The sequence below is a fragment of the Sipha flava genome, unplaced genomic scaffold (assembly GCF_003268045.1).
Source record: "Sipha flava isolate LNK unplaced genomic scaffold, YSA_version1 236_pilon_pilon, whole genome shotgun sequence".
Lineage (NCBI taxonomy): Eukaryota > Metazoa > Arthropoda > Insecta > Hemiptera > Aphididae > Sipha > Sipha flava.
The window spans coordinates 973,671-999,219 of record NW_020272878.1 but is presented as its reverse complement, the minus strand read 5'-3'; the positions used below and the strand labels follow the sequence as shown (position 1 = coordinate 999,219).

The 25,549-nt window shown below is 27.0% G+C and overlaps 2 protein-coding genes across 10 annotated transcripts in view; one reads left to right on the top strand and one right to left on the bottom strand.

Moving 5' to 3' along the window:
- Positions 1-10,850, top strand: part of LOC112683830 (piggyBac transposable element-derived protein 3-like) — a 28,781-nt gene extending 17,931 nt beyond the window's left edge. Inside the window, exon 2 of the mRNA XM_025554998.1 lies at positions 9,187-10,850. Within this exon, the coding sequence (XP_025410783.1) occupies positions 9,187-10,850 (1,664 nt within the window). The remainder of the gene's footprint in view (positions 1-9,186) is intronic.
- The window catches only part of LOC112683800 (potassium voltage-gated channel protein eag), a 160,509-nt gene extending 135,035 nt beyond the window's left edge, over positions 1-25,474 (bottom strand). For 8 of the 9 annotated variants that reach the window (XM_025554960.1, XM_025554967.1, XM_025554965.1 and 5 more), the window contains exons 1-2: positions 25,042-25,474; positions 8,032-8,077 (exon numbers count right to left, since the gene is read on the bottom strand). The gene's annotated coding sequence lies outside the window, so the exon portion shown is untranslated. The remainder of the gene's footprint in view (positions 1-8,031; positions 8,078-25,041) is intronic. The other variant, XM_025554962.1, reaches the window with a different exon arrangement.
- Between the last annotated feature and the right edge of the window lie 75 nt (positions 25,475-25,549).

Genomic DNA, 25,549 nt, shown 5'->3' with positions numbered 1-25,549 from the left:
ATTAAAATATTCTCAAGTTTTAAAATCACTATTTAAAACGATACAAGATGTATCAAACTTCAAAATTTGGCTTACATCCATTTATACTTTAATAAATTATCTAATAACCAAGGATCTACTTTTAACAATAAATATAAATTTAAATTACTGCAATATTATATGGGTAACAGATAGTCATAATATAATAGATAAAATTTGGTAGAAAAATATTGTAATACTACTACATATAGTTACACCTATAATACTTAGTACCTACTTATCCAAAACTATTAAAATTAATACCATTATCTTAAGTCCAAAACAAACATTATAGCTTAAAAGATAGCATAAGTAAGATACTAAAATAGCATTTTATATTAGTAGCCTATTTAAAATTATATACCACAACGCTGTACATAACAGTACACTGGAATACGTACTCAGCCTGATTAAAATTATTATATTTGTTTTATATGTGTTTATATAAAAATTACAAATCCTATATTGGTCCAACACCTCATGCTGGATCAGATTAGGATTTGTAAAAACGTGTAAACATCTTGTAAAGATATTTTGGCTCCACCTCCCGTGCTGAAACGTTTAGGAAATACAAGAAAATAAAAGGTTCGGGAAATACACCAACGGTATAAATAATTATAATTGACCTTTACTTAACCTGTGGTCACTCACATGTGAAACAGTGTTCCGCTGATAAGATAATTTTGTTATTTATAGAAAACGTGTTATATGTATCACAGTAAAATGTATACCTTTTATTAACACGTATTAAAGCTATTATACTTAGTTAATTGAACACCACAATTATTTTTAATAGAGATAAATAAGTTATAAGTAATGTACTATCTATATTTCTGCATACATACACATCGATTATTTTATTTAATATTTAGTAAGTTATATTATTTATTTTCACTAGATTTATATGTAAGGTATTTATTATTTAGAATATAATGGCAGTAATAAGTGAAAATTAAAAAAAAAAAAATTCTATTTGATACTACAAATCATGCACTGAGCACGTTGTTTCATGAAAAAATGCTTCAAAACAATAAAACAACATAAAATTATGTTTTCATTAATTTGGTATTTATTTTTTATTTTAATTTTTAATTTATGTATGTATATTATTTATATCAAAAAATACATAAAGATTAATATTGAAGGTTTTTCAAATTTATGTAATTTATTAGTTTTAAAAAATATTTTATGCAGTTTTATCAAACGTGGAATATAAATCCGAGTAGCTACGATTGGAAACGTTATGTGAGTGTAGTCAATTCGTTAAAAGAGATAAGAGAGACTTTAAGCTGATCTTACACTAGAATCGACTACAACGACTTTTGGTCATAGGTACATAGTTAGACAATCCTGCACAAATCATTCCTGCCTTGAAAATGTTATTAACGCTCTTAGATCAAGCCCGCTTTGGTCGTACGATTACGTCCGATTACCTCCGACTCATTCTCATCTGGCTCGGATTCCATCTTTTGGATAGCAAGAAGTTTTTGAACAGCGAAAGTTTTGTTAAAAGTAAATATTTAAAAATATTTAAAATCTTGGATGAAATTGAAAATACTGAACATTTATTATTTTAATTCAAGAAAGAAAATGATTGTGGATTTAATAAACTTACTTATGTTATTAAAATGTTTGTTATATGAAAAAAAAAGTAGATGTAAAAATATTTAAAAATTATATTAAAGTATAAACATTCACGATAACCACATTCGACATATCCAATAAGCATGCACCGATGTGTGAGCTTAAGACAAAGCGAGTCGTTTGATAGTAGTACCTAGTCGGCAGTCGCACGTAGTCGGTTCTAGTGTGATGCCTTATGACAGATGTGAATTTGGAAATAAAATAAATAAATATTTTGACGTTTGAAGAAAAGCGGGGACAATTTTGATTAGAGGAAGTAGCTTGAGCAATGATTTATCAGAATTGGAATTTAAAATGGATTTAGAAAATGTATCATTGATTTTGGGAGCTGGAATGACACGTTCTCGTTAAGTTTGACTTTTGGGAAATTTTAGTTGTTATAAATAGCCTTTATAATTTGCTGGGTAACTACCATGACATAGTTCACACCTGGCAGGATTCTAGTGACAGTGCATTCGTTAGAACTGTGTTCTTCCCCATATCTGATACATCAAGAAACATGGCTAAAGTGACTTCGAGAGTACTCATAAGGCAGACAGTGATGGAATTTACGTGGATAAGGTTTTTTGACAACTATTTTGATGTGCAGTTAATACCTATTCGATTTTGTAAAAAAACGAATTGCTCATGGTTTTTTTTTACGTCCATGAGAAAAGATAGGTAATGGTAATTTATTGTAAAAGTGCTTAATATTATGATTGTGAGTAACATGATGTCCCAACTCCGAAAAAAAAAGAGATAATATCATTTATAGAAGTAAAAAGGTAGAGACAATGGATCACCATATTTAGTGGAAGTTTATCATATTGCTGGTAAGTATGAAAACTGTAACTGCTGTCAACTAGATATTTAATTAAGTAGTCTGTAATCCTCATATAAGTGAGTGTGATTGATCAAATACGGTTGTACAGATGAATTATCTTTTGTTAATAATTGACATCAAATTTGAGATAAAACTGAAACAATGACATACGCCTTTGATATAAACTTAAAGTGATTTTGATGAAATTATTTGAATATGAGTTTGAGTTAACATAGTTTGATGGTGTAACTTTACTTAGGTGATCTCGTGTAACGATAATTGAGCACCGATTAAAATTTATGAATATTTTCTGTTTCTTATCCTCTATGTTGGGAGAAATCAAAGAAGACGATAGATTTATTTTGATTGAAGTTGAATTTGTCTTTATTCTACAACGATTATTGGACGATTGAGCCGCTATTATACGTAACAGCAGATATAATTACGCATGAAAGATCGCTAACGAAGCGAGCGTAATGACCGTGCGTTCATAATGAACGTTATCGTCGAAAGCCTTTTGATTATAGTGTTGAATTTCTTTTACAATATACTAAGATTAATCACAATATAGTATAATAATAATTTGATGAAATCGAATGACATCGTGTAAAAGTTCCCTCGTGGAAGTGAAAGAGGTAACGTTAAGTGTGCTACACGATGAATGCTAATGAGTTAGGTTTTTATATCGAGTATAAGGGAAAACATTAAATTTTCTATCATATCAGGGTTAGGTTCGAGGAGAAAGTGATAAAAATTAAACTTAAAGAATAATTCAATACATTTTTTAAAAATACATGACGAGGAGATTTAAATAAATATTTAATAAACAACGGTGCCCGAAAGGAGTGAAGAAGATATTTTGTAGTAACTATTACACTTAAAAAAAGAAGAGTTGAGTGGAATTCAAAACAAAAGAGAAGATAGATTAACATTAACCGTATTTGGAGCAATGGAATTCATGTTGACGTTTTAAATTAAACACTCGCTGTCAATCTTCGTCCAACTGGAATTTCACTCTCAGTAGATTTAGTAACCCTATCTGACAAACAAGCACGCAACAATAGAATGACATGTGGATGGTAAGATACATGTGATGAATTTTCATTGAAATGTTAAGTCGCAGTAAAATTTTATAAAATATATTTCGATAATCTTATACTCGTACATACAATATAGTTAACATTTTAATTGTATGTTACCGAAACAACTATTTAAGTGATAAAATTAATAATCATTTTATATTAATATAACTGAGTTACGATAACTTTAATTTTAAAATACTTAAATTGCAAGTTGAGTCATCATTGAATCAAGTTACCACCGTTTGGTTGTGTATAGTAATATAGCTATAAAATTTAATATTCTACATATATTATATTTTAATATATTTTATATTAAAAATAAAATAAAATATAAAATGTTTATAAAATTAGATAGGAATTAAATAAATATTCTAACAAGTAAATTATTTTGAAAAATAACATGAATAAAAACCTTAAGTCTCGTTTCGTGTTTACTATTTTAGTGAACAGTCACGTTGAGAAAATATTGTAAAATATAATGTACACATGATATAAATTGGACAGATGTAAAATTACAAATTACAAATTCAAATCAGTTTTAATTGAATGACTGAAATAAGAAATATTTTATTATATGATATATTTGGCAGCATGGTGGGGTTTTTATTAAGCGATGCAAAAATCACTAAAAAAAATATTTTCCATACTAAGTGTTTGAATGATTCATAAATCAAGTCTTGATATTTATGAAATACCTATAGTGGACAGTAAACTAATTGTAATTACATAAATGTATTTAAATTAAAAATGTAACTTATAAAAGTATACTCAATGGAAATTTAACTATATGAAGAATTTGAAATAATTATATTTTATATTAAAAATTGATTTAGTTTGTGATAAAATTATATTATATTAGACCAGCATTACGTTTTGAAAAATACTAAAACTGTAAAAATAAATATAATAAACAATGTTATACAGTTGACCCATAAGTCCCGTATCATCCTTGATATCTCCATAGGAAATCAATATATTTAAACACGGTTTTATTTACAATACTTAGCATGGAAATTCTGATTGAATGGCATAAAATTCAAAAATTCAAAATAAAATGTTTATGCATTTTAGAATTTTCAATTTTTAAGATAGCCATTTTCTTGAGCATATTTTTTTAAAACAATTCAAAAAAAAATATAAAAATTGAATAAAAATTAACCAAGTTAGAGCAAGTTATGTTTTTGAATAATTATAAAAAAAAATTAATTGTTTCACATTTCAATAATCCAGTGCTTTGATCACCTAGGTCGCCCGACTTAACACCAATGGATTTTTTTTATGGGGTTATTTGAAAAATCTTGTGTATCTGTCGTGTTCATTGCCTCATCTCCGAGACAAAATTGAATAAAATATTCAAAATATTTTACCAGAGATATAGAAAATGTTAAAAACGCTTAGGTCCAAAAACTTCAGCTCTGTGTTACAATTAATAGAGGACACTTCAATCATTTATAAAAAAAAATGTAATGCATTATTTTCGTTTTTATGTAATGAAATCTTTTTTTTTCTATTAACAATCAAGTTTAAAAATATTATATGAATTTTAATTTTAATGTTTCCTAATAGCTCCACTAATAATTAAATATTTACAAATTGCCATAAAAAATCAGTGTTCCAATCGAGATTGATTAAATCGAGCAATTCGTGTTTTGCTAGGTAACAACTATTATTATAATTATTCAAAAACATAACTTGCTCTAACTTGGTCAATTTTTATTCAATTTTAATTTTTTTTTTATTTTTTTTTAACTGTTTTAAAAAATATGCTCAAGAAAATGGCTAAATTAAAAATTGAAAATTCTTAAATGCATAAACATTTTTTTTTTGAATTTTTGAATTTTTTTTAAAAAAATCAAATTTAAAACATTCAATCAGAATTTCCATACTAAGTATTGTAAAAAAAAACGCGTTTAAATATATTGATTTCCCGTGGAGATATTAAGATTGATACGGGACTTTTGGGACATGCTGTTTAGTCCAACATAATCCATAACAATAATATTATCAGAAAAATATTGAATATTATATATGATGATGTTATTTTAGTCATACAAATCTAGAGCATATATTTATATTATAAAAATGTGCATGAATATAATATGTAAATACTTTTATATAATGGTTTTGTTAATGACTAATACAATTATTTGGTACACCGATAATGTGCTGTGTATAAAATAAATACATATATAAAGTTCTGGTGGTACATTTGTCACTTATGACATTTTCACATATGTGAACAATTTTATGATATAACTCCTCTTCCCCCTTTTGTAAAATATGTAACCATAACAATAGTTGTTATTAAAACAAAGGCTTAATAAAATAACTGAACGAAATTGTAATGCAAAAATTTTATAGAATAAGGGTAGGTACCGATAGAAATGAAAACAATTTAAAAACGAAAATAATTCATCTCTTCTATTTCCTAACGATGCCGAAATGCTATCTAAATATAATACGAGATTTAAGTTGTGTTAAAAGGTTAAAAAGTTAAGAAAGAAATAATACAGGTTGAAAACCACTCCAAATGAATAAAAATGAAAAAAAGTGTTTTGGAAAATAATATATTCTGACTGATGAATATAATAAAACTAGTATTGATAAAAAAGGTTGACAAAGTAAGTCACTTATATGGTATTATTTGCTGTAGAAAAAATAATGGAAAATCAATGTTTAGCACTGAATTGAAGTTTTTCCATAAAAGAAGTGTGAAATTATTTAAAAATAAAAATATTTAGATAATGTTATTGAATATCATCCGTAGTAAAGACTTAACACAAGTACACTTATAAAAAATATGATTTTTTCACCTTAATCTATTCAATTATTTCAATTCTGGTATCAAAATTTAATATATATACAGATTTATACAATTATATTTAGGATGACTATTGATGTTATTTATTCTTTATTCATTTATTATAAGAGTCTAAACCCAGTTAAACATTAAAAATATTTATTTAAAAATGATTGTAATTTTATATGTGAAGTAAATACAAAAAATCGAAATAAATAAATATTGACCATAGTTTTTCGTTTCCAATAAAATTATTATATATTTTCAAAAATAAACAAATAATAAAATATATAAAAAATTATTTTATTTATAGATAAAAAAAAGAATATATTATTTATAAGAATACAAAAATCATACGAATATCAGTACTACAAAAAATTTTAAAGGATATTGATTTATATCTTATACATGTACAACTTTATTGTTGCACAACTAATTATGTGTTAGTGTTTATGTGGAAGTGTGCTTGTTTCAAGTATTTAATTTGAATTTTTTGTAAAATACGTGACGTTATGTAGAAATATTTTTAGTAAATTTTAATTATTTCAAAACCAACAAACTTAATTTAAGTTATTTATAAAATTCCTCAAATTTATTTAAACTTCGATCATATCAACGTAACATAAATAATTCAAAATTTGCACATACGTATCTAATAGTGTCGTACATTTTAATACGAGGAATTATAAAATATTGATAGCAATGATACTAGTACTTCGTTTATAATAATAATTACAAAGAGGTATTCATTTTAGGCCCGGAATAGAAAATTATTAAATTACACTGTATTAATAATAATAATAAACAATAATAATAAACCTAATAGACAACTTCTTTTCTCTTTTCTTTCGTCTTTAGGCTATATTTCTCCCGTTTCTAATCTTCTTCTTAACTCCCGTTACATCCCTATCATCCGTTCTCTTATCCAATTCATTCATACCGCTGGCTTCCTCATATAACGCTAATATGTAATTACATTATCTGTTAATTTTTTTTTTTTCTTTATTTGTCTGTTTTCCTTTTTTGATACATAATTATTTTATAATCGCTTTGCTATAATTATTTTTTTAATAAAAGGCAATTTTTTTTTTTAAAAAAAAAAAAAATACACTGTATTAATATTTGGTACATTATCTATAAATAAATTTAAAATATGAATCAGTAGATTATTTATTTAAATCACATTTATAAAACCGATTAACGTGCAATAGAATGTTGAATTTGAGAAATTGACTTTATTTAAGTCATAATCCGTAAATTGATGAATAAATGGATTAATTATATAAAAAGTGTCTTTCGTAAATATTCGATCATTTATTGTGTGTTGAATTAAAAAAAATAACTTTATACAACCATTCAAATAAAACTATATTATAGAATCATAACTTTGGTTCAGAAAAATACATATTATATTATATTATATAGAACCTTAATTTGACAATGTGGCATCATATTATAAATTTATGTTTAATGAATAAAAATATATATTTGATTTCATAACTATAACATAAATAGTACACAGTTTAACATAACAAAGAAAATTGCAAACATTATCAACAATTACCATTATTCCACACATCTAAAACAAGATCCCTACATAATTTTGTAGGACTTTCAATTAGTATCTACTTATAACTATAATTGTGCTGTACATAAAAGTGTATGACATAGACTAAAAAACTTACCTTCTTATGTTTTTATTGCTATTGGTACTATTTTCCTTAATGAAATCTAAAACAAAATTAATTAAAGTATTACAATTTTAAAATGTAGGTAAGTATATATTATTACATATTATTTTAACTATTTTAAATTAAAATTTCTTGATTAACCCATTAGCGGCCAAAGTTGCGTATATGCAACATTTATTTTAATATTTTTTTTTGGTAGGATTAAATTTTTATTTTAATTCAACTGTAACACTTTTCGTTTAAGAAGATAAAAAATAATGAAGAATAATCATTAGTAATTGTTTCTCATACATATAATATTTATTATACATCTCACAAGTAAGACAGTTTTTATGTCCAAAATACTTCGAACTTATAAAATTAATTTTAATTTTAATTTTAAATATTTAATCAATCCAATATAAAAATTGATAAATATAAATGTTATATGATGTATACATATGTTCTGAATCGTCATTAATTTATTCTTTAGGTTAAAAAATTACCCTTTAAATTAATGTTGCGTATACGCAACGATGGCGGTTTATAATATAAAGTGTAATAGTGTATATATTCGAACACCGTCTGATGTAGAAAATAGCTCACACATTGGGTTTTCCTGCCATAAAAATTATACGCGAAACTTATCTTATCAATATACGGATTTAGGTATAATATACTAATATAATAAAGGTACCTTTCTATTCTACAATTCTATAACTACAATTCTATTTTATATGTTATAAATTGAGAGACGTTTTCTTATTTCGTTGTATTTCATTTCTAGTAGTTTTCTTGATTATTTCAACGAATATTTAGTAAGTACATTTTATTATTATACAATATTTTATAATTTTGTAATTATTATTAGGTACGTACATTTGATAGTACTATATTGAAGTAGGTAATTCTATCGATGAACTACGTAAAATTGGTTTCTATGTTAGGTATACCGTATACTAGGTACCTATTATAATTTAAAATTTTGAAACTAAATTTTAATTGGAATACCTACGAGAGCACTGATTATTTTATTTGGGTTAAATATATTTCTCTTTTCATTGTAGAAATGAGTAAAATCGTCTAAACACATCGCTGAAGTATTGGATGAATTTGAGGTTATTTCTGACAATGAATCGATTGACGTTATTATAATTCCGCCCGATGTAGATAGTTTGACTGATGAAGAACATTTCGATGATAATGAAGTGGCTATAAACGATGTCGTGGATGTTCCACTCGATGTTTGTGGAACATTTGAAATTTTAACGTCTTGTTCTGATGGGGATAATTCTTCAAAACCAAATCCTTTTAAAAAACGTAAAGAGACACTCCCAAAATGGAAATCAAAAATGCATCCCACCTATACTGATATACCCATAAACGAAGAACAAAAATGTGTTATTCAATTAGTTGAAAAATATGGAGGGACGAATGTGTTGCAATGTTTTTTATTATTTTTTGATGATACTGTGATTGATCTTATAATAGACAATTCAAATAAATATGCTACCTACTGTAATAGGCATAATTTTTCTTTAAAAAAGACGGATCTATTAAAATTTATTGGTATTATGATCTTAACTAGTTACCATAGTTTACCTAAAATCGACAACTATTGGTCAAAAGATGAAGACAAAGAAGTACTTTTAGTAAGGAAAACAATGTCGAGGAATAAATTTAAAACTATAAAACAAAATTTACATTTATCTGACAATAAAAACCTTGATTTGACAGATAAATTTGCTAAGTTACGACCCTTTTTCAATAAATTGAACGAAAAGTTTTCTCAGTTCGGAATTTTTTCTCATAACCTCTCAATAGACGAAGAAATGGTGCCATATTTCGGACGACATTCTTGTAAAATGTTCATAAAAGGGAAGCCTGTCAGATTTGGTTTCAAGTTGTGGTGCTTGACTTCTGAGAATGGCTATTTGTACAAATTTTTACCATATGGTGGTGCTAGCACGAAAAGGGCGGAAGGTTTACCTCTTGGTTCAGAGGTTGTTCTTAGTTTATTAGAAATAGTTGATAAACCACAATATCATAAAATATTTTTCGATAACTTCTTCACAAGTTATAAATTACTATCCATGTTGAAAGAAAAACATTTTTTTGCGACTGGAACAGTTCGGGATAATCGAACAGGAAATTGTAATTTGAAATCATTGAAACTAATGGCTAAAGAACCAAAAGGCACTTTTGATTTCACTTTTGATAGTGAAAATGAAATAGGTGCGGTTCGTTGGTACGACAACGCTGTTGTTACAATTATGTCTAACGTAGATACCATTGAGCCCTTACATGCTGCTAAACGTTATGATAGAAAACAGAAAAAGCAAACAAGTGTACAACAGCCAAATATGATTTATAATTATAATAAAAATATGGGTGGTGTAGACCTCCATGATAATGGTATTGCAAACTATCGAATAAAAATACGTGGCAAAAAATGGTGGTGGCCATTATTTAGCAATGCAGTGGATAGTACTATCGTCAATGCGTGGAAGTTTTACAACATGGTAAATAAAGAAAAAGTTCCACAACTTGACTTTAGATCAGAATTAGTTCTTTGTCTATTAAAAGTTGAAACGAGCCAAAAAGATAATGATGACAATGAGTCTCAACATTCAACAACTAGCAACATTAGTTTAGGTCAACCTTCACAAAACAGCCTCCCAGATGCCATTAGGAAAGACTGTATTGACCACATTATTATAAAAGATACGGTCAGAAGAAGATGTCGCCAATGCTCGTCTCAAACAATTTATTCATGCAAAAAATGTACTGTGTCTCTTCATCCACACTGCTTTGCAATGTTTCATGATAAATAATTCAATTTTTTTTTTTTTAATTTGTACTTACAATTTACATATTTCACCAGTAGTTTATAATATAATAATTTTTACTTTTATGCAAAAATACATTTAACTTAGTTTGTGGAAATACTTTTTTTGAATATGATACTCTTAATACTCTATTCGAATAAAAATTATTAAAGTCTATAAATGTGAAAAATGTATTTCCTATTTACAATATTATTAACTGTTAACGGTCAAAGTTGCGTATACGCAACATTTTTTTCCACGAATAGGCCAATAGAAAAATTTAAAAAAAAATAATTTTGTCACTAGTACTCTATAAATATCCCAAATTAGTTGAAAAATGTGCATTTTTTCATTTTTTTATTATATTGGCCGTAAATGGGTTAAACAAAAATAAACTAATTTTTTAAATATTTTAACTTGTTTTTTACATAATATTTATTTTTATGTGTTTTATATTAAAACCTATCACAAGTCAATGGATGAGTTTTGCGCTTTAAATGTTTGGCAACCATTTTACCTTTGCGGTCCAAAAACATTCGAACGAGTTTAGGGTATGAATCATTAAGAATTTTAATTTTGAGTCAAAGTATTCTATTATTATTAGATACGAGTATGTAGTAATTCATCAATACACCTATAGACATATTAATTCATCAATACACCTATAGACATATATTTTTAATATTTGCCCATAGTCCATGTAATTATTAACGAATAAATACCTTATTTTATCAAGATTTGAGTTATAAAACCATAATGTTTATATTATTGTGCATTAATAACAAATTATTAATAAAAAATAAAAATAAAAATGAGTGCTAACAACAAATACCAATTTAAATTTATAAAATGATAATAAACAGAGTAGTATATATTTACATTAATGTGTATAGCCTCCAATATAGAAATCTTTGAGTGGAATCAAATGTTAATAGCCATCAATAGTATAACATTTTGAACCGGAAAAAGAAGAGGTAGAACCCAGAATGTCAATCAATATAACAGATGGTTCCAATGATTTTCAATACCACACTGTTACTGTAAATTGTAATGACATAGTTATGGGGATATAGATATTTTAACTTTAAATATTGGAATGGTAAAATGTAATAATTCTTCTCTGATTCAATATTAACTCAAAAGTTATACCATTGGCGATAATACAGTTTTTGTTATTAATTTATTTTTCAAAGTATGATAACGTAAATAAATTGAATATAATTATTAAAGTATCGTGCACATTTTTTAACTCTTATTTTTTATATTTTCATTTAGCTCATAAACTATGCCTGAAATTAACGAAATTTTTTTAATTTCACATATATATATATATATATACCAATTTCGATTTAAACTTTCAATATATGTTTTCAATATCTCTGCAATTTACATATTTAATTACAATTGAAATATAACAACTTGATGATTTAAAATCAACCGGGAGCTGTTTTATTGCATCATACCATAAAGTATAACCTAGTTTGTTTAATTTCTACAACTTTAAAATTTCACTACCTAACAATATCTTTCTATTACGCCCCAGTAATGTATGTTGTAAATTACTTTTGAGACATCACATATTGATTTAATATTACGTGTCTGCAAAATAATTTTAAACGATATTTATAGTTCATATAATATTACTCTGATGACAACAGAATTGTCCATACATACAGACAGTTTATAAATATATATAGCTATAAGCAATTAAATTAATTATACATTTTTAGTATATTATTAAAATTCATAATTATTTTATGTACATGGTAAGTAGTAAAAATGTATGTTTTTTTTTAAACTTTTAGTTTTTTATTATATATATAATAGACCTTTGTTGTTGACGCATTGTAATTGAAGTAAAATAAATTATTATCTATATTGATTATCATTTATTATTTATAAAATGTTAAATATTTATTATTTATACATAAAAAATGTATATTATATAGTATTATAGGTCTTTTATGATTTTAGTAAAATAAGTACCTATAAAACTGTGGTTTGAAATATCACGGCGATGTTTATAATGAAAAACTATTGAGACATCTATAAAATATGGGTTATGTTTCATAAACGTTACATTTTAATGTATGTTGAATGTCAGGTTTGAATTTTGTAAAGATATAATTAAGATGTGTTAAATAGGTGTCTTATAAGTGAGTATTTTTCATCATTATACTACAAATATGGTCTCAAAGATGTTATTCCTACACTTGTAGAATGCATTTTTTGATATTCCTAGTTTCATCGAAACAACCAAGCAACGTTAGGGGTACAAACTAATGCACAGTGGAAATATTCTCAACTAAAAAACACAAAATAATGTTTCATAATTTTACAAATACAATTTGTAAAGCATATTGTAAAACTAACTTTTTGATTTTCTTAGACATTTTTAAAAAATTAACAAAAACTAAGAAAACCGCTTTGAAAATTATGTTAAAACTAAACTTGTGAATTATTTGGTTTGGTAATAAACTCATAAAATGAATATAAATATTAATTTCAGATAAACCAGTTTTTAATGGTTAGTTTATCAAATTTCAGAAAAATACAAATATATTGTTGGCATTTAGAATTAATAATCAATCAGACATCGTGAAAATACTCGATTTTATTATGAAGATTTTGTTTGAAAATACGTCTCAACTTATAATAGTATTTATTTATCAAATGCCCATTAACAATAAATTATTAAGTGTTTGGTGTTAAGTCAGTGGTGCCCAACCTGCGGCCCGTGGGCCACATATGGCCCGCGAAGGTATTCTATGTGGCCCATTACGAATTTTCTAAAATAAAATAAAAATTTTAAAAATGTATAAAAACATTTTTAAATTATTTATTTTCATATACTCGTATTACTTTTATATAAATTTATGAATTTGTTTAAATAATTATCCCAAAAAATAAAATTATAATGATAATAATAAAACTAAAAATTATACAAAAATATTATACTCTTATTTTTAATGTGAAATTTGAGCTTATACTCCTTTTACTAATAATGAAAAATCTGGTTGAAATTTAGTGGTTCCAATCCTCAACATTTTGTGAAGGTGTTTATCCGTAAGTCACGATCTATGAACCGATTTTGTTTGTTTCATTGGTGAAAATATTTGTTCGTATATATACGTCCAGCCAAATACATTATAGTCTCTTAAAGTAGGGAAATCTTCATGTGGAAGTTTTGAAATCGTTTTGTTTCATTTTTTGAAATTCATCGGAGTAAAATTAATTTATTTACAACTCAATAACTTCAAGTTGAAGAAAAGTGTCGATCATTTTCGTCAATATTAAATGGATTTTCAAATAAACACCATAATTTTTCATGTAATTAACATCAGAAACTCGAGATGAAAAATCGGTTTCCGACTTCTTTAACATTTCTACAAATCGATTTGTTGAACATAACGGTTTTGTTTCATTTTTAGACATTTGGCAGTTTTCAAAATGGCTAAAGTCACTGCGCTCAATTTGATCAATAAATAATTTTAATATTGCATCAAATGCTTTAACAGTATTATACATGTCAAATATAAGTTTTCCAGGTCCTTATAATTTTAAATTTTAAATATTTAAATGTAGGTACTTAAAATAACGTACTGATCAAACTAATGTGTACCTACGATGTATACCTCAATTCATAATTTTTTTTTAATGGACAATAAAATATAAGAAAACAAGTCCAATATATAACATTATTTTTGTACTTTTATACTTTGTGGCCCGTTTGAAGATAATTGTTTACCAAAGTGTCCCCCCCAAAGGAAAAAGGTTGGGCATCACTGTGTTAAGTCATGATTTAAACTTTCACTTTTATTAAATTTGTAATAAACATACCCGTAATTTTAAAATTTATAATTTTACTTAAGCTTTTAACAAACATAAGTAAAATTATAGCAATTGGCCACGTTCCAATGAGTGTATTCACAATACAATATTTTGTAAATGGTACGCTTTTACGCATACCATAAAACGACGTATAATAAACCTCGAATGTGAGTGTTTTCAAAGTTTGCGCACGACAGTTCGTATATGCACACAATAACTGACGTATTTAATACTGAAAATTATCATTAAAACTCTAGATCATGATTAAACTGATCGGTATTAGCAAGATAACTGGCTTCATGTCATCTAAACATTCGAAATATATTCATTTTTCTAAACGTTTTTTTTTAAAAAAATAAAAGACAATCTAGCTTTAAATTTTAGACCAGCGATTCCCAAATTGTGGGGCGCAATTAAAATTGTATTAAACATTTATAATTAGTTAGTTATAATTTTAACAACTACTGGTAGAAATATAGAATCTATATTATAGATAATCATAATAAATTATAAATTTTGAATTAAATGAAGGAAAGGGGATTTTAGATATTTTTTCTTGTATAATTAGTGTGATTTAATTATATATGGACGAAACTAGCGAATAAAAACAGGAAAAAATGTTTTATGAAGATTAATTAAGAAAATAAAATTTCGAATTACCTTCTGAAATAAAGAATTTAGGTTGTAGAGAATGAAATATTGATATTTTGTAAGAGTTTAAATATTAATTTTTGAAAAAATAAGCAATATCAAATACTAGATACCACTATAATATAATAATATATTGAAAACATATTTTAAAATATAATAAGTTAATTAAAAAAGAGCATTATGGTGGAGTGGAATATGTTTAAACGTAGAGTTGTTGTTTCAAACCCGTCTACTGGTATACTTTCTGAGCGGTAATTCCGCGTCGAGAGAAAGAATCTACAGAACTTCCCACACAATTCATCGCACTCGTCGAGTTCCACTCATGCAACCTTACAGACAAAAACTTACCAACTATCTTTCTCAGAAACACACATAGAAAGGGAGAAATAATAGCTACAAATGTTAAATCCCTTCTTTATCAAAAAAAAAAAAGAAAAAAGTGTTCTAAAAACGTGAGAAAAAAATCACAGAATAATCAGTTTAAATGACGAACGCAGAAAATAAGATAACACATTTTAGATTAATATTTGAACTATAAGAATTCCTTAAATTTAGTTTGTATAACTATGAAATATTTGATGGCTAATCTGGAATAAATATTTATAACCAAGATCATAGATTTAAATGCGCATAAAATAAAATAAAATAAAAATACATATTTTCTATTTTTCAGTCATATATTTTTATTTTATATAATAAATATATGTATGAAATCAAGTGTCGTAAAGGTGCAAACCCAGAAAGCTAATACAATGGATTTGATATATTAAAAGTTAGAATTCAATAAAATCGAAAATATTTTGTTGAACAATAACAACAAAAAAACATGAAAAACAACATAGAAGTATATAATATGTATATATATGTAAACCACACTATTGATGGGTATTCATAATTCATTATGCATTTGGTTTGACCATTTCAGCCTAAGGATATATACTATTTGCAAGAAATTGAATATGTGATAAATCAAGAGAGAAGAAAATCTTGACCAATTAGAACAATTAGAATGATTTATTTTAAGAAATATAAGGAAAACTTATACGTTGTGTATCTTATTATCTATCCATTCGCTATGCAAGATAAAAAAAAACCATTATTTCCTTTTTAGTCATTTATGAAGTGATCTAAAACATGTATTTTAAGAAATATTTAAATTCAAACCAAATACTAGTTTACGAATCAAAATACAAAATACATCTATTAGAAAATATTGTTTATTGATAAGATAATACTATTAATTCTTTATTATAGTTAACACCCGAACAAATTATTTTTCTTCTGAAATTTAATATCAATATTTCACTTTTTTGTATTAAATATGTATCCTTTGTTTACTTATTCTATGTTGATCACAATGGCATAATAAAGTGATGATATTTTTTGATTTTCCAGTATCGAGGATATCACATTCAGTGTTGGGACTTATCTAGATAGATTTTTTGTCATCTTTTATTATAAGATCTAGATAAATAACGCTAAGTTATCTAATAACTTATTTAAAATAAAATTTTTATTTATCTAGATAATTGTCTGTATTCTTGCCAAGGTTAGAGTTATTTTTATTCTTGTACGGAGACGAATCCAACAAATTAGAGATCATCAAAATCGGTTCAGCCGCTCTTGAATTATAAATTCTGTAAATAACCTGACTTTTATATATATATATATATATATATATATATATATATATATATATATATAGATTTTGTATTCATAATTATAATTCGTGTATTATTAATAAGTAATTATTATTTCTTGGTATGACATTTTGTTTGTATTTTCATGTCGAAAAATAGTTTTGGTATTTTTAAACTTAATTTCATATTTTACCATGGAAGTTCCAAATATAATAGGTATTTGAATTTAGTATACACGTGTAACTCATACGCTTAATAGTCATTATTTCAATCTTGGAACCCGTAAAGTCGTAACTACTTATAAAATAATGAAAATCATCAAATTAATATTATATGGAAAACAATATTGTTAACTTATAATAATTGTTTATGTATTCTGTATTCATCCTAATACGTACAGAGCAATTTTCATTTTTTTTTTTTTTTTTTGTAACATTTTAGTAATTAACTGTCATTAAATATTGTACATTATATATAAATATTGCTTAATGGTACACTACATTACTAAAATAAACATTTAACACCTAGGTACCTATTGATAATAATGATTATAATCAGGGACATATTTAAGGGGTGGGCCCATAGGGCCCGTACCCCCCCCCCTATTCACCGTATTTTATACTTTATTTAATATTGTAAACCCTCTTATTTTTCACGTATGGGCATACGGTGAAATACTGGAATATCAATATATCATGATAATATCGTCGCCTGAGTTCAAGAGTGCAATAACTCAAAAAAAACTATTATTGAGATATCGACGCTTCAGTCCAAGACAGCAATAACTTAAAAATATTCAGAATTGAGTTATCTACGTGATATTATTTGCAAAATTACGACAATTTTGATTTTATAACGCAATAACTTTTAGTTGCATTATTTACCTCTAAAAGTCGCTTATTTCATTCTAAAACCAGTAGTTTCATAATTTGAGTTATTGCAGTCTTGAACTGGGGCATCGATAAGATACCATCGATTAAACAGATTAGCATTGCTTAATATACACCCTGAAATAATTATAAAACCTGAAGATGTAGTTGATGCATATTCTAATAAACACCCCAGACGTCTTCAGTTATTACAAACATTATATTTAAAAATATGTTTTATTATAAATTTGTGCAATAAAATGTTATATTTCTATCAAATACTTGTATTTTGATTATTTGGTTATGAATAACGAGAGTTTTTTGAGATGGAAAAGTTATAACTATGTATACTTTGAACTTTTTGTTTGTGCAACCCCCTCATAAGACATTTTTAAATACGCCCCTGATTATAATTGAATCTTCATAGATATTATTAGAATATGAAATATTGACCAAAAAATGACATTTTTTGAAAATATTTTTTTTTTATCTATATAAAAATTAAATTATCTTTTATCTTTATCTAGATATTCTAAATTTTTTTATCTATTATCTTTATCTAGATGAATTTGGACATATTATCTTTTATCTTTATCTAGATAAATTTTACATTATCTATTCCCAACACTGATCACACTACATCCGTTGCTTCGGATAATCTTTGGGCCAAGGCTTTGCACCCGAATAATTTTTTCGGGTTTCAGGATTCGGGTGTTGAATATATTCGGGTGTTCAAACACCGCAATAATACAACATTTAAACAAACGTTTGGGTGTTAATAACCGTTATTATTCGGGTTAATATTGGTTAATACGGGTGTTAAGTAGTCAAGGAAAAGTATTATTTTTTATTGGTGGAGAGTGGTGGGGAGGCTGAGCCCTCCCACTATTAATGAAATATTTATATTTTTTGTTACCTGCCTATGTAATAAAATATCAATTTCTTATACAACTGTGCAACAGTTTTTTAGACCAAACTATCATTATGTTAATTTCAATTAATGGTGTAACTACGATTTATTTTCGAGGAAAAGGGGGTTATTTTATATGTGTATGAAGCTTATAAATTATAATATCTATTAAAATTAAAAATACTAACACTATGTCCTACTCCTAGTTAAGGCGGGAATATTGCATGCGACAAAACACAAACTATTTTGTATTCTGCGTTTGTGTTTGTGGCATAGGCGGAAATCGGGGGAGGCTTGTGGGGGATAAGCCCCCCAGAAATATAAAGTACAGGTCTTAGCCCCCTAGCCCTAAAAATTGTTAAGTGACTAAAAATACAATAATTATTATAATTGTAAAATTCATTTTTAATAACTAAATTAAAAAAAAATATTCTGTGATAACAAATCAAATTCGTAAGATTTTATAAACTTCTTGTCATGACTTGGAACGATCGCAATAAATGTAATATTAATAATATGTAATAATACCGGTATAGGTTGATTAATTTAACTAATTAATAATTTCTGTTTAGAATACCTATTCCAAAAATGTTTAAGACTTATCTTAAACATTTTTGGTGCCTTAGCACCTAATTATTTTTTTGTTTAAATTGTTGATTAAAAATGTCAAATTGTCAAACTTCGTAAATCGCCTTGTTGAAATAAATAATTGTGCACAGTGGAATCTATATGTGTAATAAGCAAATAATCCTCAGCCCCCCACAAATTTCACCAAATTTCCCCTTGTGGATTGTGGTGCGTGCACACACTAAAAACGCACTAGCTAAGACATAGTGTAATACAAAAATAATAATAATTTGTACTTATAAATATTACCATTAAATTATTACACCAAAAAAAATTGACAATTCACGTCATAGACATGTGTATTACATGCCATACACTGAATAAATACGAATAACGTGAACAATAATTTAGGTAATCGTACGCGAGACATTAATTCTATTTCAGACTTATAGTATTGCAATAAATTACGACTGGGTGATTTGTAGAAGACCTATTACCTATTAAATTATAATAATACGACGTATCCGCTTGGGATAATTTTAAAATAGTATCCCAGTTGTTTACACTCGAACATTCAACATACCAGACCATTCATGCATACATGTCAATATTATATATTGATATTGTCTTTATTTAGATAAATTTAGATTAATTAGCAATTTTGTATATTATTTGTGAAATTATTCCTGTGAATAATAATTTTACTATTAAACAACTAATGAAAAAATTGAAATAACCACAAAAAATACTTACAAAATGATATATCACATAAAGATTGTAAAATAAAAAATAATTCGGGTTTCGGGTTAAAACCAATATTTTATTCGGGTTTTGGTTACTTCGATGGTTTAAAAAAAACATTCAGGTTATATGGTTTTTGGGTGTTTGATTTTTTAGGATTTTTAGGGGTGTTACGGATTCGGGTTGGTTACAAAGCCCTGCTTTGGGCTCTTCAATATCCAATCCAGCAGGTTTTTCCGCATATTGTATACCTCATGTAACATTATTGAGACCACTATATCCACTCTAACTGTAATATAACTTAGTAATATAAATCAGGGTATGGAAGAAAATTAAATATACAAAAATATATATTAGTAATGACAAAAAGTAATAATAATAATAATAAAAATGAGATTTCAGTGAAATCTTTTGGTTTCCAAATTAGGCGAGATTTTTTCGAAACAAATCAACTATAAGATAATATTTATGTATGGAAAAACAATAGATTTTAAATCTAATTTATTATAATATTATGACGGTCCTCTTGTTCAAAAAATGTGAGGAAGGTAATGGAATAACATTAGTTTGATAACAAAAATTTATAGTATGTTTGCAAACGCATGTCTATATGAGTAAAACGTTGAAAAAGGTTCAATAAACTAGGCAAATTTTACATTTCGTATCTTATAAAATATTGGCAAGGATTATAAGTGATAAAATATAATAATGAGGTACGGAATGTGTGTTAAAAAAGGAAGGAACCGTAGATATAGAAAAAAAAAATCTGTAGATAGTCAATATTATTTTATTTTACTTCCTTGCGTATAAGGATACGAAGCGGTAACAACTATTTTTGATTCTTGGAATTAGATGAAATATTTGTTACTGTTTTCAGTTGAGCTCACTTCCGTTGTCTATAACTAGATTACGACCTAGATAATCGTGTAGTTTATTCATTAACTTGATTTAAACTATTAGTTATTCACACTGTTCATTTTACACTCCAGAATGAATGAAAAATTTTTTCTTATCTATGTTCAAAATGTATTTTATTCAATGACGTAATATAATTAGTATAATCTACAGGTGTATTTTGTATGTTGTAGATTGATTAATTAATTAATTAAAATTGTTGCTTAACGAGGAACGAGTAAAAAATAAGAGAATGATCGATATTTACCAGTTGCATTTTTTCTAAACATCAAAATCAACAACACTGCAATATCACATCCATCACCCTATCTAAAAAATGAAGCGTGTGCAACAACGTACAAAAACAATTATTTCGACCTAAAATATTTGTACATCACTCATTGATAGATAGTGACGATTTTATCATCTATTATCGAATATTTCTATTAATTTATCGTTAGTAAGTATTATTAGAGGACTTAGTGTCCAACTGCTCATAATGTTTATAAATTATATTAACTTTATTTACTATTAGTGTATTGCGTGATAAAATATAATTTTTAGATTTCAATGTGCTAACAATGTGTAATCGATTTTAAATGACATAGTATATTTTTTTAACCAAGTAGAGATTGTTACTTTTAAAAATATAATTTTTATGTTTAAATTGTTTACAATTTTATTTGTTTAGAAAAATATAGAGAATATAATTCGTCTAGCATGGAAAAAAAAGATTTAACTATCAATAAAAAATAGTGTGATCAATTATAGTAATACAAATTACAGGAATAACTATAAATAATATAAGATTCAATTTAGTATAATTATAAGGACGCAGATCTTATTGCATTTGCAACTTTTCTTCGAATGATTCAAGTTATTGTTATGTAAGTTGTAAATGCGTTGAGTGTCAGTTAGAATTCAAATCTAAACGTTTTAAGTGCAATTTATACATTTTAACAGGGCTTGAAATAGATTTCAAATATAGATAAAAATCGTTAGTAATCTTTTAGAAAATCAAAATCATTTATGATTGGTAATGATTTTTAAAATTTATATTGAAATAGAAAAAAGTTAAAATCGATATTTTGTATCAAAATAAACATCAAATTAATTTAAAATTCAACAGTCAACAGGTCTATTTATACTGTAAATTTGTAGACATTGCTATATTTGGTAATAATATTGATTATACATAATAATAAATAACTAGTACCTATTTTGTTTCTTTAGAATATTTACGATAAGTAATCAGCGTTTGATGAGCGATTGTTGTTTTTTTTACACACGATTTATTCCGTATAATATACGATGTAATGACATGTTGTAGTGTATTATTATGAATAAGATGTTAATTTATAATACTCCATTGACTGTCACCCGTGAGTTATACTTATAACCAATAATATACAATCAAATAACCTAAAATAGTTTTATTTTGTACTTTTGCAGTTTTTCGAGGCGTCGTCATATTTGTCCCACGTATAATTTAAAATATTGTTCTCAAATTTAGTTAAATCATGTCCAAGTCTATGAATAAAAAAACTTTATTTTACATTTTAAGCATTTCACATAGATATATCCCTAATTTACTTCATTTTAACTTCACTTTCATATTTTTTTTTTTTTTCATTTTGGAGACACTTTAATAAAAATTATAGTTTGTCCGAAACGTTTTATAACATAGGTAATAAAAAAATGGATTAAAATATATACTACCTACATCAGTAGCTTGTCACTACAGCCTACAACACTATTACGCTGATGATGTACTAATATTTGAAAAATTATTATAAGTCATGGATAACATTCTGTTGTGAACCTGAAATCTAAAAAATATAAATACCGATTTCTGAAACCGAAATTGAAAAAAAATGAATATCGATATTCGAAATCAAAAACGAAATTGTAAAAATAAATATCAATATTAGAAACCAAAATAGAAATGAAAAAAAAAATTAAAATCAATAATCAAAATTGAAATTAAAATCCAAATTTTATATTTCGATTTCAAGCCCTGCATTTAAATTACAATTTTGTTCACTCTGTTAATTTCTAAAACAATTTTAACTGTTTTACATTAAATTTCCATACAAAAACTATAAAATAACTTTAAGTTTGAAGTTTATAATTTAATAATGTACCTATATATGTTTAAATGATTTATTGTGTATTGATATTATTGTAAGTTTAGTCGTCACGATAGTTTGTTTATTTTTCAAGTCGTATTGGTGGTATTCTACTGGGATGATTGGATTTTTCGTACTTACAATCCATATAGATAATATATTTAACACGATAATTTGTGAAAAATGAATACCTATTTTACAATATGTTTTTCGGTCAATTTGTGAATTTTGTGGTCTTTTATTTTTTTTTTTAAATATACCGAAAATTGAAAATTAAGTCAAATTTTTCCATTGTTCTAAAAAAAAAAGGAAAATTGGAGTTTAAAAATTAAAAAAAAAATGCTTGAAGTTCAATTTAATACACTTTTTTAAGCGACATATATTTTTATATTTTTTAGAATTTAAACATTTTGTAACAATACTGGTAAATGACTATGATTAATATGCTTAAATTAGAAAAAATAATTAAAATAATTATATAATTCTAGAATTCGTTATATATCAGTCAGAAAAATTATAAACGACATAATTTTTATTACTAAAGATTAATAAATTTAAAAAAAATAAAAATAAATAATTTGAATTGATTTTATTGAATTACATATGGAATGTAATAGAATCTCAATAATAAATAGTATTTAAAGATTTAGTATTGTAACGTTAAACTTCAACACGAAAATTAGACTTTAGAGTATTCATACTGAGCTATTTTTGAGTAGTTTTCAAGAATAACAAACTATTCAAAATTTTTAATATTATATTAACATATTAATATGTTTTTTTTTTTCGATAAAACGGACTTGTGTGTTATGAAACCCGGGAGTTAGTGTATGTGTATGTGTGTACAGATGTTTTATACTCGTATGTCTTTCAGATTTAAATACTGTTCAATGTAGCCGAAAGGCGTTTTTTTTAATCGCCGACAAAAGTGAAAATACACATATGTAACAAGACATTGACATTATTATGTGATCTGATAGGACCTGAAACGCCGTCATGTCCGCAGTTATCAACGAAAACGGTCGAAATTAAAAACCTCATAAAAGGCAAGGAATAACCGTTATGACCACCGGAGGTACAATAACTACAGTATATACGTATCATTTGAACAATAACGTGGATTTCGAAAGCGAATTTAGGGGTTGTGTCTTGTTTAAGAATCATTCGATTATTGCTCCTCCTCTGCAATAATATTTATTCACCTATCCCACAACGATGAATAATATTAACGATAACAATACTAGCATTGATACAATGCGACCGACGTGACTAGAAGTGAGCTATAGTCGCGGCGTCTAATAAGCAACGTAATTGCTGGGAAATAAAAAGTACAAGCATAGCGCGACAGTTCGTCCGCGGGTCTTCTCTTCGTAGTGCTTATTATAGTCACACAATACTATTATCAGGTGTTCTACCCGCGGAGCACATAAGGGCTTCTCTATGTCACTTTTACCGGCACGGTAAAACATTTTTCTCGTCGGTCGATTGCCTATACGGCAGCACGTTATTACGGTTCGCGAGTACGTGTAATGCGCGTGTTTTACCTCAGTTACGTACACGCACGGTATTTTCGTGCGAAAGGCAATTCGTGGAAAATTTGTGTCGGATTCGAAATCGACTAAAACTATCACGCGTATTAGACGTATAACCGTAATAATAGTAACGTAAGAAATTAAAAAACCCGCACGATACGAAAGCGTCGCGTGCGGGAAACATAATTCCGCGCTCGCCAACACGTAGTAGGTAGCAGTTTGGCGAGCGTGCAACGGTTCAAAATCATCATAACACACACACACACAAACGCACGGAAACATACATAAATATGACCGTACGAATAAATAGTGTTTAATATAATACGGAGTGCGTGTGTCGTGCCTGTAGCAGTGGGTACAAACGTCTGTTGGTAATAAAAAAAAAATAAATAATAATAATAACAATAATAATAATGCGGTGTGAATAACTCACGGCTTGGTAACGAAAACCCTCGGTGCTCGGAGCCGCCGGACGGACACTCGGTCGCGAACGAACACGGTACGCGGGCACGTGAACTTCACGGTAATACGACGGACAACGGTATTGCTCGTTACATTATTAACCGCGAACGAAACGGCACTACGTACGCGTCGCGAGAACCCGATTGTGTGACCCGCGGGACGCTGGCCGGGGACCGATGGGCGCGGGAAACAACGATGACGGATCACTACCGGGGGTAGGGGGACCGTTGGAAAACAATATCCCGCGAGCAACGGTGACGGGTAAACGATATATAGGTTCGTTGAGTTCTACCACGATCGCGACCGCGACTACGACCACGGTACGTCCGCGCGGCTGTGCGATGCGAACGCGCAATACCGTTGCAATACGTGTGTGCACGGACGCCGGTCGTGTGTGCGCTGCAGCGCCGAGCCCTGCGTTGCGGTGCCGACGACGGCGACATGCGCGAGCGGTCCGCGCGCTTGCGCCCGTCCGCCCC